This window comes from Sinocyclocheilus anshuiensis, unplaced genomic scaffold, assembly GCF_001515605.1.
Source record: "Sinocyclocheilus anshuiensis isolate Anshui unplaced genomic scaffold, SAMN03320099.WGS_v1.1 scaffold292, whole genome shotgun sequence".
NCBI classification, from domain to species: Eukaryota; Metazoa; Chordata; class Actinopteri; order Cypriniformes; family Cyprinidae; genus Sinocyclocheilus; species Sinocyclocheilus anshuiensis.
Window position 1 is genome coordinate 1,299,744 of NW_015555757.1, and position 17,556 is coordinate 1,317,299.

General features: G+C 37.6%; 1 protein-coding gene across 1 annotated transcript in view; it reads left to right on the plus strand.

Annotated features, from left to right (window-relative positions):
• Nucleotides 1-1,500: 1,500 nt before the first annotated feature.
• The window catches only part of LOC107673953 (netrin receptor UNC5B-b-like), a 52,467-nt gene continuing 36,411 nt past the window's right edge, over nt 1,501-17,556 (plus strand). Inside the window, exon 1 of the mRNA XM_016467801.1 lies at nt 1,501-2,186. Coding sequence (XP_016323287.1) covers nt 2,099-2,186 — 88 coding nt within the window. The 5' untranslated portion in view covers nt 1,501-2,098. The remainder of the gene's footprint in view (nt 2,187-17,556) is intronic.

A 17,556-nucleotide genomic window follows, 5' to 3' on the forward strand; every position in this document is an offset into this window, starting at 1 on the left:
TGTGGATTATTGTGATGGTTTTAAATTTGTTTGGACTCTCATGACGGCACCCATTCACTGCAGATGAACCACTGGTGAGCAAGTGATGTAATGCTAAAATCTGTTCTGATAAAGAAATAAATTCATCTACATCTTGGATGGCTTCAGGGTTAATATATAGTTTTAGCAAATCTTATTTTTTGGGTGAACTATTCCGTAATCATTCATTCTTTAAGTGCTTGTCCTATCTTATTTATTGTATTTTATGACCAGACAAAACTCTGAAACACATCCATGTTCCAGGAAACTGAAGAGGGAAAGATGAGGGAAATCATCACTGGTCCGCAGGGATTATGAGCTTTCAAAATCAGATTTGTGTTAAAGACTGCCAGGCACAGTCAGTTTAGCATGAACATCGCCTGACAGTTAACAAGACTTTCTTTTTATAACCACCATTTTTTGCATGTCTTCACAGGATGCATTTTTTTTTTCTTTTTTTTTCTATTAGCTGCATCAGCAGGTGTAAATAGAGCATACTGTATTTATAAATATAAGAACTGCACATGATATATGGGGAGAAAACGTATTAGTTGTAACATGTCAGAACAGATTTGTGATCTGTAAACATTTACACTTTTTAACATTGACAAATCAGCAACTCACATTAAATATAAATTAAATTGTTGTTTACAGAGTGTTTATCCCTGTCTGGTTTAGCAACACCTGCAGATCAGGAACTGCTGCCCTTACCAGACTCCAATAGATGGTCCTCCTCCATCTGCATTACAAAAGATTCTGCTTTCTGTGGTAAGTAGACTGCGATTTGAATAACCTGTTTACATTTTAGTTTCTGCGTACCCAACCAAAACCTGAGAGCTCTGACTGCAGTCTTCTGGAGGGTAACAATGAAACCAAATGGCCGCTGGACAATCAGCCTATATTCAGCATCTGAAATGACTCAAAAACACATGTAGAAACTGTCGCCCTCTTGTGGTGTTCCCGAGAATACGTTCATAAATGCACTGAACGTGAATGAAACATGCTGGGAGGCATGGCTGTAAATTGTGATTGTGTTACTAACCCTAATAATAAAACTAACATTAACACATTCTTGTTAATGTTAGTTTTATTATTAAAACACCCTTCATCCAAACCACCCTTAATTTATCATAATCATAGAAGATTAGAATTAAAGACAGTCAATTACATGGTAAAGGCCAAAAGAACGCAGCTCACATACATCAGAAAAATGGCTAGATAAATAACCAAACAATTTTCTTTAATTATATTGTTAAAATATAGACAATTTAAACAACAACAACAACAATATAGAATTCTATGTAAAATAACGAAACCATTTTTATTTAGCTATAAGTAAAAAATATATAAAATTAATATTTTTCCTCCCAGTGAATCCCCGAATCCATCTCCGGGCTTTCCCTGTTTCCATTCACATCTCTATTCGCGTCTCTGTTCGCCAGAGCTCAGTGTGGAGCTCAGTGTGGGTCTGAAGGTTGATGATTGGTTGAGGGGAGATGAAAGTCTGGAGGCTCGCGCTTCATACCCGCGTTTGTGTTTACACGCAGTACTCGAGACAGACGAGCGGCAGCGTCAGGACTATGGCGCTCCACAGATAACAGCGGAGATGTCACAACTATGGCATTATATTTAACGCTCAAAGACAACTTTTTCTTCTCGTCTCAACAGGAATAAAAGCTGTCAAGTACTTTTGTTTTCGATTCGTTCGCGGAATAATTCAGCAGTTTTCAAACAGTGCCAGAGAAAACGCGTTCGCTGGTTCAGTGGAGTTGTGAATGAGATGAACTTTACGCAGGTTGTTGGCTATTTTGTGTTTCACTACGGACGGGGACTGCGATGTGCCTGACTGAACATTTTGTGTAACTGTAATTCGACATATATCGCGTCCTGATTTGGGGAAATAGGGTTTGTTATAAACCACGGTGCGTTCTTTTGTAAGTTTGTGAAGTTTGAGGAGGAACCCGCCTCCACGTTTCGTACTAACGTTATTTGAAGTATCCTTCGCAGAGGATTCAGCGAGGTTCAGCCGACTGGAGCGAGAGCACCTGGGGGCATTTGGCAGTAGCGTGACCGGGTGAAGATGCTCTCAGCGTGGATACACCGCGACCATTCTCCCGCCTGCCTGCTCGGTTTAGCTATACTCTGCGCAACCTTTGCGACCCATGCAGGTACGAGCCATTTTATTAATAACATATTCATATTAATAATGTGCATATTTATAATAAAACACTTCCTTATATTTTCCGTCTGAAACATACGGGAAAGCAGGTGTGGGTTTTCTAAGCAAGCGCCCTGACGTATACACACCCAAAACACAGACACAAAGTGTAGTGATAATGAGGTCGTCAAGCAGGTTTTGTGTTTCTCAACATTTGTCGACTATCAAGTGATGCCTTTTGATTTTTTTTATATACATAAGCAGATGACTCATTAGTCTTTTAGAATGAAAGCTACTTTACTTTTTCTGGCCTGTTTTTTTATTGCATAGAAGCTGTTACAACCTTGTACGAGAGACAGTAGCATTAATAGCGGAATTATGGAGAAATGTATAGAATGTTTTTTTGTTGATCCACTTTACTAAATGTCTCCATGCATTATCTCAGAATTATAACAGGTGACACTTCATTTTAAATATTAAACCCTGTATAGTGATTATCTATCTATCTATCTATCTATCTATCTATCTAGGCAGTGTAAGAACCAGATGAAGGGATGTGACTGCTGCATGCGCACTCATATATCTCTCTCTCTGCCTTCAGAGAGGAATATTCTGTTGATCTCCTCTCTTTCTGCTTGCCATGCTGAGCTTCCAAGCAGCGGATAAAAAGCAGAACCCCTGGTGTTCTTGGAGTAATTAAGGTTTAGCTCAATGCCTTCCTGGCTCCTGAAAGACAGAAAAAAACCAAACCTCATAAAAAGGAAACAACATCTGAGGGAAAGCAGAGATAGTGAGTTCTGAATTAAAGTGTGTTGCTTTAAAAGCTCTTCCTTTCTGTTATTTTACTTTTCTGATTGATGTAGTTTAGGGTTACATTAGCACATGCTCTTGATTAAGTGGTGGTAGAAGTTCCTCTGAAGATGTTTTTAAAGCTTAATTTTGTAGAGTAATGAATTTTGTTGAAAGTAGCTCAATTTTGTTTTCGTTTGTTATCACAGTGATGTAGTCTGCAAGTTCATACTGTGTAAGGATTTTGTACAGAAGAATTTGGAGGAGACAATGTTGAATTGGCAACAATGATTATACAGCAAGTTCAAAATTCCTCTGAAAATGATCTGAAAATGAAAGGATAGGTTGATTTACTTCAGATTTGAAAACAGATGTGAACTGCAGTTTAACTGTCCTTTCTCGTAAAGATCTACCGGCAGTCCATTGTAGAAAACATGCCTATTTCAACCTCGGTTTTAATATAGACAAGATTGGGGCTAGTTGTCACACAGGGAAGTTGTCTTAAAAAAAACAAACTATAAGTGTTTTATCTTTTAACTGAGAAGGTGAGAACTGTGTTTTGAGGATCTTTATTGGGGCAAGTTGTCACGTGCTTTAAATGTTATAAATTGTTAATTTATTTTGCAGTATTCATCGGTTTGATATTTTTATAGATTTTTGCTGTTTCATGAATTTATTTGTTTTATAATTCATTTCCTTTTCAAAATTTTCTGAACAGCCTGTAATAGACTGTTGTGTCAACTTATCCCAACATACTGTAGTGAGACAACATGCCCTGTTATTGGATGTGTGTTTAGCAAACTCTTTTTTCCCCTCCTGGGCAAGAATTATACAGAAATGTTTCAAGTCAGAAAAGTCAAGAATTATACAGAAAATAACTAGATAAACCCGCTCTAAGAATTATTCACTGTAGTGTTAAAAAAAAGTGACAACTTGCCCCGGTCTCTATACAGTATGTGAGAAACTTTACATGAACGGTCTAGATTTTACAGACAGAAGTACTCCAATCATGTCTCTTGTTGAGACGGCGATGCCAGCACATATTTCATATCATCCATAAAGCATCAGAGTCAAGATGGATAACGTTTATCTTCCCTCTCATTCTGTCCATTCCTGTATTCTTCCTCTCCGTCCTGTCTGTCTGTATTGTGGATGCGCTGAGCTCAGATTTCCTGTATGGTACAGCTCTTTCAGTGTTGACATACACATTAATTACCCATACCCAGACTGCCAGGAACCCACTTCTGGCTTTGTTGCCCCATCAGCTTTTCTCCTCCTGTTTGTGTGTGCGCGTTTGTGTATGCATGCGTGTTTGTTTGGCAGAACATCCCTGTATACATGCTTGAGCTGGATAGAGATGGCAGACGTGTGCTGTTGTGTATATAATGGAGTTGCACTGTCCTGACCTAAACATTTGAATCGTATTGTTTGGACAGTTTCAAGAGGATTAAGTTCAGGCCTAGTGGCCAGCGCCGCTGGTAGAAAAGTGGGGTGTAGGTCAAGCTGAAGTACCTAAGGTCAAGATGGGAAGGGAGGTGTGCTCTTGCTTGCTCATCATGTTCAGAGAGCATAACATGTCGGATCCTCCCAGTCACGGCTGCCGGAATTCTCCGCCGGTAGTCCAGGGCGTGGGGGGATAATTGGTTATCTCTGAGAACAGGTCAACTGTGGTTGAGTTTGCTTGCTGTGAATTGTAAGATACACATTGTGAAATTCAGTTATGAATGCAAAATCTACAAAAGGCAAAGAGAAGAAAACTTAGGTAGGAAGAGAACCAGTGAGGCTTGTAATTAGGTCTAGAGGAAAGGAAATGCGAAGGAAGGAATGCATGGATCGGTGAGAGGTCTGGCAGAGATCTGCACCACCAGTCTTGTGGTGTGCATTAGCTTTATGGCCGCTGTGGGAGGCAGAGAGAGGGGTGAGGAGAGGGCACTGGAGGAGATCACTGGTTTTCCACTCACCCCCATACTGTATTATTCATCACTGTAAAGTGGCCTTCTTTAATATTTTAAAGCAGTTTATGGTTGTGTGTGATCTGTTTATGATGCAGTGAATTTCGGAAGTGGTGTTGGACATGTGTCTTCTGTGCAGGCAGGTGTGAGAGGACGGTACAGAAACCTGTTGAGGGTTGTTAGTAGCACTTCATTATCGCCTGACTGAATTACATGCTGATTTGTCAGATTATTTATTTAATATAATTATTTTTTTAACATTTATATCTGTCCGTATTTGATATATACGCTACTTTTCATACTTTTACTATTTTTAGTAAACTTTTATTTTAAATTTATCAGAAGTGAGAGTAAAGGCATTTATAATGTTACAAAACATACTGTTTTCAACAATACTGTATTAAGAAATTATTCTTGAGCACCAAATCATTATAGAGTGATTTCTGTAGGATCATGTGACACTGAAGACTGGAGTAATGGCTACTGGAAATTCAGCATTGCCATCATAGGAATAAATTAAATTTTTAAGTTTATATTTATATTTTTTAAAAATAGAAAACAAGTTATTTTACATGGTAATAATATTTCACAATATGTTTTTCTTAAATAAATGCATTTATTTATTTATTTATTTTTCAAGCTTATTTTAATTATTTAGGCCTAGTCCTATAGAGAGAGTGAGTGGATTTTGTTGTTTATCTACCTTAGATGAAAATAATTATCAACTTATCTGTGTTGGTCAGAATTTTAATATTAGTACATCAGTATTTTTTTACTTGAAAAAACTTAAGTCTATAACCATCCATTTGATGTATATGTACATAGATCAACATAAAAAAAAAGAATAAAAGCAAATGAAAGAAACCATTCCCACTCCCAAAATACTCAAGAACTTGATTTTTCTATTGATTTTGTGTTTGTAGTACACAGAATGACCTTTGCGTTTATGTGTGTGTGAAGCATGAAGTGCAGCTGTATTCATCTAGTACATAAGAGTAAAAGGCAGAGATAGAGGAAAAGCCTGAGAAATATATCTTCGAGAGATGTATTGAGATAGATGGAGCCCAGGGATTGCGTTTTTAATAGACTTTATTAAAAAAAGAGAGTGAGAGTGAAAAGTCAAGAGTCAGATGCATTGGCATTCAAGCATCGTTAAGTCCCTGGCACAGTCTGAGAGAAGAAGACACCGACGGGGCGAGAGAAGGAGGGAGAGTGAGAGACAGAGAGGAGAAGTGATGAGCAGATCGTTGAGTGGAGATGTTTTTATTAAGGTTCTTATCAATGCCTGGAGCACTCTGTATTAATGGCGGACATTTTGAATGCTTTGCCAATATTGTGCATGTACACCATCATAAATCTGGAACAAACAGGAAAGAGAGTGTGTGGGAGAGGAAGAAATAGGACACTAGGTTAAAAAGATTTATTGCATGGTTATACTTGATTCTGATTGGTCCATTGTTGCATGCAATGGTCTTGTATTTATGTATAAGTATAAGGATGATTAAATTATTATCATTTCACTGTTGTTCATGCAATATGGCATCCTACTGTAATGTCTGCCATATCACTCTGCTATCACTGTCTTTTAATGCCAGAATAGCTGACTATAGTAAAAATGACTTTGCAAACTTTTAGCTTGTGATCAAAAAATATTTGCTGGATGCTAGAAGGCAGCTCAGAAGAAATTGAAAATATTGCTTATAAAAACATTAAATTGGTGAGAGACACAAATAGCCGAATAAGAGAGAATTTAAAATGAAGAATGGAATTAATTCTTTAGCTTAGTCCACGTAAAAATGTATCACAGAATAATAATAATATGCAATTGAAGTTTCGTGTTCATCTACAAGATTTCTTTCTACTTTATAATGGACTAGATTCTTCATTGTCATTTAAGGTAATAATTATTTGTATTGTTGTATGTGTGTATTTGTTTATTACTTTGTTTGGTAAGTAGTCTTGCAATTAAGCATTGTATTTCCTTACGAAAATTAACCATGGTTTTATTATAGTAAATAAAATTGTACTATGTTTTTTTTTTTGGCGGATTGATTGCCACCGTTTTACTACAAATACCATGGCTAAACTATGGTTAGTATAGAAAACCCATGGTTAATTTGTGGTTACCATGGTTTAACTACAATAACAATGTTTTTTTGGTTTTATTTGTAGTAAAACCATGGTTAAGTTTTGTAAGGGCTGTCAGACATCATCACAAAATAAACCTCTTCAACTTCATGTCAGAGTCCCGATCATCTTTTTATTGATCTTTATTGATTTTATTGGGTTTATTTTGCAATAACGTCCAGCTGATGTTGCAAAATAAATGGACTTGCAGTAGTAGCAGAAAGACTGACTTAGAGGATACATGAACAAGAGGAACAGAGAATCTGTTCAGAGAGTGTTGAGGGGGAACATTGTGTCTAAAGCGATGAGTGCATGATGGGAAAGCAAAGAAAGAGACTTTAATGAAGTCAAAGCGAGGAGTGGATAGTTGAATGAGAATACAAGAGAGGGAGACTCTTCACCTCACCCGGGTTTACGGCAGCTGGGTGGTGGTGGGTTGGAGGGGCGGAGAGTGACAGGGTCTGTAGAATAATGACTCGGTGGGGTGGCTTTGTGCCGGGCTTGAATAGAGAACTGAATGGGGCTCTTTTCTGCCACCGTGTGTGGGGTGTTTGTGGGGTGAAGGGCGAGGGGGAGGAGGAGTCGGCGTGCTCGTAACTCCTTTAGGCAGTAAGAGAGTGACTGATGTTGTATGTTTGTGTTTCCTGTCTCGGCTTTCCATTCATAGTCGCACTTCTTATTCAGTCCTCACAAACAATGAGCTGACATGTTTGAGTCAGAATACGTAGGGCTTTACTGTACATGTGACCAAGTCTTTTATCTTTTCTTCTTGTTAACACCAACCTATCGACTCCAAGCTTCACACTTCCCTTCTAGGAAACCCCTGAATATTTCACAATGAGCCAGACCTGCAGCCGAGGCTCATGCCAAGCCAACAGTGTCTTTGGCGGACAGCCTTTCCCCAGGCAGCTGTGTCTGGCAAGGTCCATTGATTGCTGAATACAGTAGCATCCATTCCAAACCCAACTGCATGATAGACATCTAGGACCATCAGTTGCTCAGTCTGTCAAAGGGCTTGCTTTGAGTTGTGCTGGCTAGAAATATATGGATATGACTTGTAAAGTTGGTCTTTTTTTTGCTCTCTGAGCTTCTTTTCTAAGTCTGACTGGCAAACCGATAGCTTGCATCAGGATCTTGAAAGAAATATGCGAAAGTTAAAAGAGTTATAAAAATCAGGAGTGAAGAGCCTTCAGCTCAGACCACCTGATGGTGCCGGTGGGGGTTTGGGTAGCTTGTCAGATTCCTTTCGGCAGGGGTCTGGAAGTGGTGGTACCAGGGCCACGTGAATAGGTCTCATGCGGTCCACCTGCCTTTGTGCTTCCTGCCTTGAAAGAGAGACTTTCTGAGGCCATGGAGATTTCCCTCATCTTCTTAGCCTTCAAAGGAAGTTCAACCCGGTCCATGCCTGAAGATTAGACCACAGCCAATCTGTGGTTTATGCCCAAGTGAGACGGTATGGTTTTGTTTCTGTACCTCATATAGAGGCAAAAATATAGCGTCTCTTTCCAATATTTTATTGTTTTTGTTGTCAAAGACCTTTCTCTTGTACTTTTTACTAGTTCATTCATCTCCTATCTACTCCTTTTTGCGCACTCCCTTATGTGCTCCCATTCTTTCTGGCTCCTTTATTGTGATGGGGGTTTGAGGCGTTCCCCTTTCGAAAGGCGGTGTGGAGAATCTCTCTTAGTTTAACGCTTATTAAGACTCCCATCTGCCCTAGGGGCAGAGGAATATGGAGAGGATCTCTAGAGGGGTTTTATTAGGGTTCTGCCGTGGTTTGCATGCTACAGGGGCCCTCTTGGGAGGGATGTGGCTTGTCTTAGCCGAGAACACACACATGCTTGCTCACCGGCTGGTTTTCAGTGTCGAAGTGCTGGAATGAAAAGTCCCGTGTGTGTGGCATGCTGGTAAAGGCAGTCTGATGGTGTGTGACCAAAGAGTAATGTCCTCTTGTGGCGTCGCTTTAGTTTTCTTTGTGCCAGATGTAGAAGGCCACACACAATGTGCTTTTGTAATAGAGCAAGCCTGACTCTGCATGACCGGGAAATGAGAATGTTTGAGAGTGTATGACACTTAAGAGAAGTATATAAATGTTAATAAATATATTAAATCTAGAGGTCTTCAAGTAGAGGTTCACAGTGAAAGCAATGCAGTAAATGTTTTATGCACTGGAGCATAGTGTTTGACCTTTACACATGAACCCAATGAAAGGCACTCTTTACTCATCAAAAGCAGGCCATGTCTAGTCCAGGAGGCCCGGTTCCACAGTCAACGCCCTTTGGATGAGTGTTGTGGATTTTGGCTGCACCCTGACTGCTGGGCTTGTTCTGGAAATGGCAAAATAGTGATGCTTAATCCCTATGGAGTATGTGTTGTTGCCGCTTCCACACCCTCTGGCACGACTCCCAGAATCTGGTGCTGCATTCCTACCGACAAGGTTCTGGTTCTGGAGCCGGTACCCAATCTGGAGCGGTTTAATGTGTTTCAGTTGCAGAAAAGGGTGAATTGGAATAAATTGGTTCTGTGATGCCCTTTAAACCTGCATTTAGAGGTGGGGTACTTTCAGTTAGACATAAAGTAAAGTTTTACTTTAAAAAAAAAATAAAACAAGCTTCCAAGACTGATGTAAAGCTAAAATTGACCACTCCTGCAAACTGTTTACACTAGAAACGCCTGATGCAGAGATGCGACACAAGTTTATTTTACTGACATCATGTAAATGTTATGTTGAACAAAGGCTCCAGACACTTTTTGATGATCAGTCTGTTCTGATCAGCTTCTGATTGCATAAAATCACTGAACTAAAATATGTTGTAGGGCTGGGTAAAAATATAGAATTTTTTTTTTTTTTTTCAAATAATCAGTCTTCATTTGAATAGTCCCAGTATCGATTTTGAGGTCTGTATTGAATGTGATGCAATAAAATATGGTATATCGGCAAGATAATGGCAAAAAACATCTTTGGTGAGTTGTTCTCATGGACTGCAGTCAAAAACAAACAAAACTGAATCAGTTCTTTTTAGTGAATCAAAAACATACATCACAACCACCATAGCCTGATTCCTGAAGTGAATGACTCTTACGATACGTTTATTTTAATGAATAGTTAAAAAAAAAGACAAATTACTGGTTTGAATAAGTCTGAAACACTGTATAAAAATATGAAAATTAGCAAAACATCATAAGCAAAACGAGTATTATAACTGAAGTATATCCAAATTACTTTAGATGTTCAAATAGGTTCTCAAAACTTGTAAACAGAGTCAACAATGTGCCTTGTTTATTTGTAAGAGTTATTTGAGTAGCATAGCAAGTTCAGACACAAGAAGTGCAAGAGGTAGCAGAACCTGACAGGTTGTTGGTGATGGGATGAGTGAGAGAGCAAAAATTGGAGAGTGAAGTGAAGCAGAGGGGATCTTAAACTACTAACTGGGGTTCACAGCAAGGCCATGTTCACAAAGCCTGTCAATCAGGTGTGTTTTCACATACCTCGCTTGTGCAAAGCTTTGCTCTGTGTCTTTTGACACTTTACCTTTAATCAAGATTGGCATCTTCACACTTATTGCTGGCGTAATGTTTGGATTTTCTGTGTTTACTTTTATTTCTTACTTATGCCCCCTCTTCTATTCCCCAAGCCTCTTAACCCACTGATGGACAGATGGACGGCACAGCCGACCTCACTCTCACCTTTCTGCTCGCTCAGCTCCACTCCACCTCTCTGCTCCGATTAGCAGGTGAGCTGAGCATGGTGCAGCTACTTGCAGACCACAATGCTTTACGGGGACATCTCCTAAAAGCTGTCACGACCAACACTTCCCAAACCCCTCTTTCTCACTTTCCCTCCTGCTCATCCATCCATTCACAGTGAGCACTGTCCTTATGTCTGTAAATCACAGCAATGGGGTTGGCTAGCACCCTATCACAGTGTGGCTCATGTTTACGAGGATTAAGGAAACAGATGGACGGTCATGCTGACTGGTGTGGCTTCATTAACTCTCTGCACGACCGGTCTAAACTCTGCCTCGCCTGCATGTCTCGCTCCGGAGCGCTCCGTACAGAGCCCAGCCAGACCTGAGGTCTGTGAATGGGGAGGGGGAGCAGGACTGCACTCATGAAGGCTGTGAAGATGTTTATTGATCTGAAAGATGAGATGTGGGCACTGGGCAGGGTGTTTCTCTTTGATTGATTAATGTTGAAGTGAAGCAGTGGGGCTTTCTTTAAAGAATGATTTCTGACATCATGTCATTATTTGACCAGACAGTTGTCAAGACCTATAGTCTTTCATTCTGATTGTTGTGCATGCATGATATATCAGAACAACAATGGTTATAGAATGATATTAGATATTGGTTAATATTACATATTTAATTGTTTATGCTATTTTTTTCTATTTTTACATTTAAACAACCTTTGCCATTGTCTTATGCTCACTTAAAGGTTACCTTTTAAAACACTAATTTAGTTACACAGCTAAGTGTAATCTTTAGCAAATCTGAAAATGAGTGTCAGTATTTGATATTGCGCTTATTGTACTTATTGTAGCATTTAAAACCATTGATTTAAGTATTTCAATGATGAAACATAATTGATCTCTAATAAGTAGTGATGCTCCGCATATGCATAATAAAATTCCGGTTGAAATAATCAGATAATTCTGCCAATAAACTGATCATTATTTTCATGTCATGGCAGAAAACTGATAAATAGATAATGTTAAAAGTTTGGATAAAATGAGTGGCAAAAAAAAAATAAATAAATAAAAACAATAAATATAAATAAATAAATGAAAATCATTCATTCTGGATTCTACAACTTCAACATTATAACACAGAGTATGAAAAATTAGATTTTTATTATTATTAGATTTGCTGACGATTACATTTAACAGTGTTGTTAAATTATTAGTGTTTTTAAAGATTAACTTTAAGTGAGTGTTAGATGATGACAAATGTAAAAACGGGAAATGAGCATGAATAATTAAATATTCAGTAGCTAGCAAAAATGACATTGACTGTTTTGAAAAGATGAATTTCGTTTCTTGCACTGAAGATGACCAAATAAGTTTGTCTTTTGCTGCAGAATGAGAGACGGCTGAAATCAGTTGCACTTCATAAGATTCTCATTCTTTATATAGCACCAAAATCAGTCGGTCTCAACACGTCTATCTGAGCCATCTCTACTGTAAGCCATGTACAGTGCAGTTGAGCCCCAAAGCCTAACCCTTTGTGCCAGCACACAAGGTTAACCGAAACCTCCAACCCTTTTCCTTTGTCTGAAGTGTAGCATTTTAACATTAAACGACCGACCCTTGAATCTGAATAGCTGACTTGAGCTGGGACAGACAGACAACCAGCAGCCCATGGGATAGAGAGGTTTGACAGAAGATGCTTTTGGAAGGACAGACTCACAGGGAGTCTCTGTGTGTATACTCCGGTCTGTCAGGAGAGATGTAAGAGCTGTACCCTACAGTATGTCACTCGGGTAGACAGGTGGTGGAAGAAACAAACTGGCATGAAAGACTAACTTCTGTTCTGGGGTCAGAGAATACTTTTGGTGGAGGTCTTTATGTTGCCATCTGTCCATAACAGGGATTTAGGCACAACAAAGGCTCTACGGGGATCTGTAAGGGTAAACTTATTCCCATATTTTACTCTTTGTAAACTTATTCCCATTCACAGATTTTATTTTATTTTACTTTATTTTATTTTATTTTACTTTATTCACGGGTATTTATTAATTAATTAATTCATCTATATTTTTATTATATTTGTATTCATTTTATGAAGTTATTCACTTTTCATTTATTATGTTTCACATATTTTACATATTATTTTATTTACTATTTTTTATTTTATTGATGATTTTATGTTTCTGAATTTATTTACCTATTAATTTGTTCACTATTACTTATTCTTTTATTCACTACTTTTCCCACTTTTTTTTAATTTATATATTATTTTTGTGAGATGCCATCGCTGTAATACCTTCTTCTAGTCCCTCATAATCTCTTCCAAATACACTGTTGGTCCCTTTGTTTTATTTCTAGAATAAATTGAAAGTGAAATGGTGGAGAAAAGAAGGCATGTGAAGTCTAATCTCGCAGTCATTTGCTGCTTACATCTTCATGATTCAGGCTGTCAGTAGCAAATAACGATTATGTTGCTGTGTACACGCTCTCGTTATTAAGTGCAAGAAAGCTTTTGTTTCATTGATTTAAATTTCCAAGTGTGACTGACAGGAAAAAGCAAGTCTTTGTTAGTTGATGTGTCCACCCACGTCTCATATGCTTGCTTACAGCTGTGTTTAAGCACGTATTTGTTTGTGAGCATGTTTACATTGAGTGACAGTTATAGGGTGGCGTGGAGTGTGTAAATCTGTCCTAAATGAGCCCTGGACACTTTAGCACCACAATTTACAGACCTGTCCTGAAGGCACAGACACATTGGAAATAATGACCCGCAATCGACTAGAGACAGTCGGAGAGAAAGAGAGAGAGAAACGGTGGGAACAAGGATAAACAGGATATATCGAAACAAACCCGCCCTCTTTTCCTCTTCCCTCAATGAGAGGGCCAATTACATGACTATGTCTTACCTGTCTTTCATCTTTGTGAGGGGAGCAGTGTTGAAATGACGGTCCTCCCGCATATAATTACAAAGAGACGTCCTGGATAAGGGTGTCTGTTGCACACCATGACAGAGATACAGCCTTAAATACCTCAGAGGACATAAAAAGAGTCGTCTGACTCGTTTGATCAATTTGAACCTTGAGGCTTCTTCTGTTTCTTAAAGAGTCTGTGCATGATACCATTTTCACTCATTGAGCCCAAGTTCATCAAATATACAATGGCAGTATTGTTTTATAGCTTAGTATTAATGTAATTTGTGTGTGAGATGTTCTTAGTAGATTTTCAGGTTTCATATGTAACTAAATGATACTGTAATTTTCATTACAGAAAGGTTCCTTCCCAAAAAGACAATCTACTGAAACCAAGCTGCAAAACACCTTTTTTTTTTAATTCCTTGGATTTCTGACATCACCGCATGAAACATTAGAATATGACCTTATTTAAATATCAGTGATGCCTTTTGAGTGTGGTCTGAAACCTGGCCCACCCAGTCACAGTGAGGTAATAAAAAGTATGACCGATACTGTTATTCCTTAACATTTTTTCCCGTATTGTGTTTCCTAAAGTGTTTGGTAATTATGAGCTTGAGATATGAAACTAACATTTAACTTCGGAGAAGTTACATTGTGCAGTAAAATTACCACCACGGGGAATGTGAAACTAAATATTCTTGTCTATTATATATGTATAAACTGAGCTGAGGGCTTCAGATTGGCTGTTCTTCCAAGGGAGGAAGTATAAAATATATTAAATTTCATTTGAAATGTACAATTTAGTTTAAAAATAAATAATGTTTTATCTTTGTGTAGCTTATATAAGGTAAATTGATAATATTCTCCAGACTAACTAGCCTATGAATTTGGTGATTTCACTGAGCATAATAATGTCAGACTGCAGTCTGCTGTAAGATTTAAGAGGCATTGATGTCATGCATGGTCGAATGGCATTTCACCACAACTCATCCAAAGGTCAGAAAGCAAAGGCTTCAGCAAAAGACAGATTTTGAACAAAAGACAGATTAATATATGAAACACAGAACCGTGTTGATTGATGTTGCAGCTATAGCAGATAAAACATAATCAGAGACATAAAAATGCCATAGAGCAAAAATTCTTACCAGTGCAGATCAGTTGCAGATCAACATTTTTTTGTTTAATATTTTTATTATTTAACTATAATTTATTATTGTTCCAACCAGTTTTGATGTGTGTCTTCCTCACAACATTGGCTGCCTCCTGCGGTGTACCGCTCACAGCTGAAGCACAAAATCTAAATCATGTTCTGTGTTCCCATGCTGTGACTGGCCTGGCCCTTTTTGCCAACTTAAACATTTAAATGCCATTCACACCAATGGGGGGGGGATGTTTCCCTTACTTTTAGTCATTTTTATGTCCATCCTGGTCCACTTTTTTGGTAATAGTGATTTTTAAACAACCATACCTTAAAGAGACTTTTCCCATAATTGTCTTTTATTCACCCTTGTGTTGTTCCAAACCTGTGGAATACAAAAGAAGATATTTTGAAGACTGTTTCAACTGTTTTTGTCCATTCAGTGAAAGTCAGTGGGGTTCAGTGTTGTTTTGAACCCCACTGACTTTCATTGTATGGACACTGAGACATTGTTCAAAACTTCTTCTTTAATGTTCCACAGAAGAAAGAAAGTCATACAGGTTTGGAACGAGATGAGGGTGAGTAGCTGACAGAAGTTTCATTTTTGGATGAACTATCCTTTTAATTTTCAATCTCTCACTTACTCCTCAGTAAGCTCCAGGTTTTCTGTGACTGTGACTCGCTGGATCACAGCCCTGGATTTTCAGTCCTGGCTTTCAGATTTGCTTTGAGGCTTTTGAGAGATAGATGGTCAAAGGGAATGGAGGGTGGGATCAAGGAGGCAGAAGAGAGAGAGAGAGAGGGATGGCATGGGGATTAGCGTGGTTTTGATGAAATGGTGTTGTCCATCTCGGAAGACCTACACAGACTTATTATCAAATGGTGTCCGCAGGAGGGAGTTCAACCCCCCACCTAAGCTTTTTTTTTTTTTCATGCTCACTTTTTTCCCCCCTGTTTATTCAAGAGATTACGGACCCCTAATCTCTTTTAACCATAATTCAGATTAGATTCTGTATTATTTTTAGGGCCGGGCCTGTACCCAACTCAGGGTCTTACCGACTATGTTACTCTAATAGAAAATTGATTAAAATGCTTGACCACTGTCCCGAATTCCAAAAACATGACATCAGTGTGATGATATAAACAGTAAGTCAATTTAGAGCACATGTATTCATCCCTTCACTGTCAATGACACACCACAATTGATTTCTTCATTGGCATGTTTGTGCTTTTGTTCGTGTGAACATTCAAGCATGCCCACGGGGAGAGCGAAGAGACTGATATTGAGCTGGAACAAGCCAGTGTTGAGAAGATTACTTGATGATGAGCTCTGTCATTGTGTCATACATATCCCCCCATATTTCTCTGTTGATTATTACTGCATACTGAACTGCACTCTTTGTGTGTATGTGCACAAAACACACTAGGGATTACATAGCCTCTGACAGCATGCTGTTTACTGACCACTTGATGCATATTGTGCACAAAATTGGTGACAGAGGTCAAGTCGAGTTCAAGAGGTGTTTTTTTTTTTTTTACTCTGTCTGGTTTATATACAGATAGGCTAATTTGAGGAAGAACCAATCACTGGATTAGTCATTAGAGTTTTAAGGCATGTTAACTACAAGTTAACTACAGTACATATCCATGAACAAAACTATATTCTGTGAAATTGTGTCTATGAAATGATGAGAATTTTTTTATTTTGGACTGAAGAAATTCTGACCACAAAGTCTACACCCATTTTCTGCTTTTTTTGTGTTGTGTTTTGCATTTGGTCAGGCAATCGCTTTCTGTCTAAATGAGTCTAAACATATTTTAAAATGGATCTAATATTTTTTTTTTTAATAATTTGTTAAAAATATTTTTTTTAATAATTTTTTTAGGATTCTATATAAAAGGACATGAAATCAAAGACATCAACCCCTTCAAATGTTTATGGTCAGTAAGAGTTTTTTTTTTTTTTTTTAAATATGCTCACCAAAATTTGATCAAAAATGCAGTAATATTGTGAAATATTATTACCATTTAAAATAAATGTTTTACAATTTAATATATTTCAAATTGTAATTTATTCTTGTGATGGCAAAGCTGAATTTTCATTTGCCATTACTCTAGTCTTCAGTGTCACATGATCCTTCAGAAGTCATTCTAATATGTTGCTCAAAAATAAATAAATTAATAATAAATAAATGATTAATGCTGAAAACGGTTGTGTTTCCTAATATTTTTTGTGAAAAATATGGTTCTTTCTTCAGAATGAATATAAAGTTAAAATCTTGTGTAACATTATAAATGTTTTTACATTTGTGATGAATTTAATGAATCCACACCGAATAGAAGTATTAATTTCTTTAAAAAATTGAATTAATATTGTAATGATAGTTATAGGGCTGCACGATTATGACAAAAATCATAATTGTCGATTATTCCCTTGAAATTGTAATTGCGATTATTAATTACGATTATCACAATTTACATTGAATGATGTTTATACCATTGTTTGATGCCGTATTTTTATATGAAATTTAACAAGCTGAAAACACTCTAACTGAAAAACCTTTAGTGCTTTTCTATAGTATTAAGCCTCAAATGTCAAATATACATCGGATTGGTTTCTTTTTTAAATTATAAAAAAATAAAAAATATGAATGGAATATAATACCCTTAAGATAACATGTAGAAAGAAAAAAACATATCTTAAGCATGCAGAATAACATAAGTGGACTTTGAACGATTAATTGCCGCTTTGAACGATTACATAATTGTGGCAT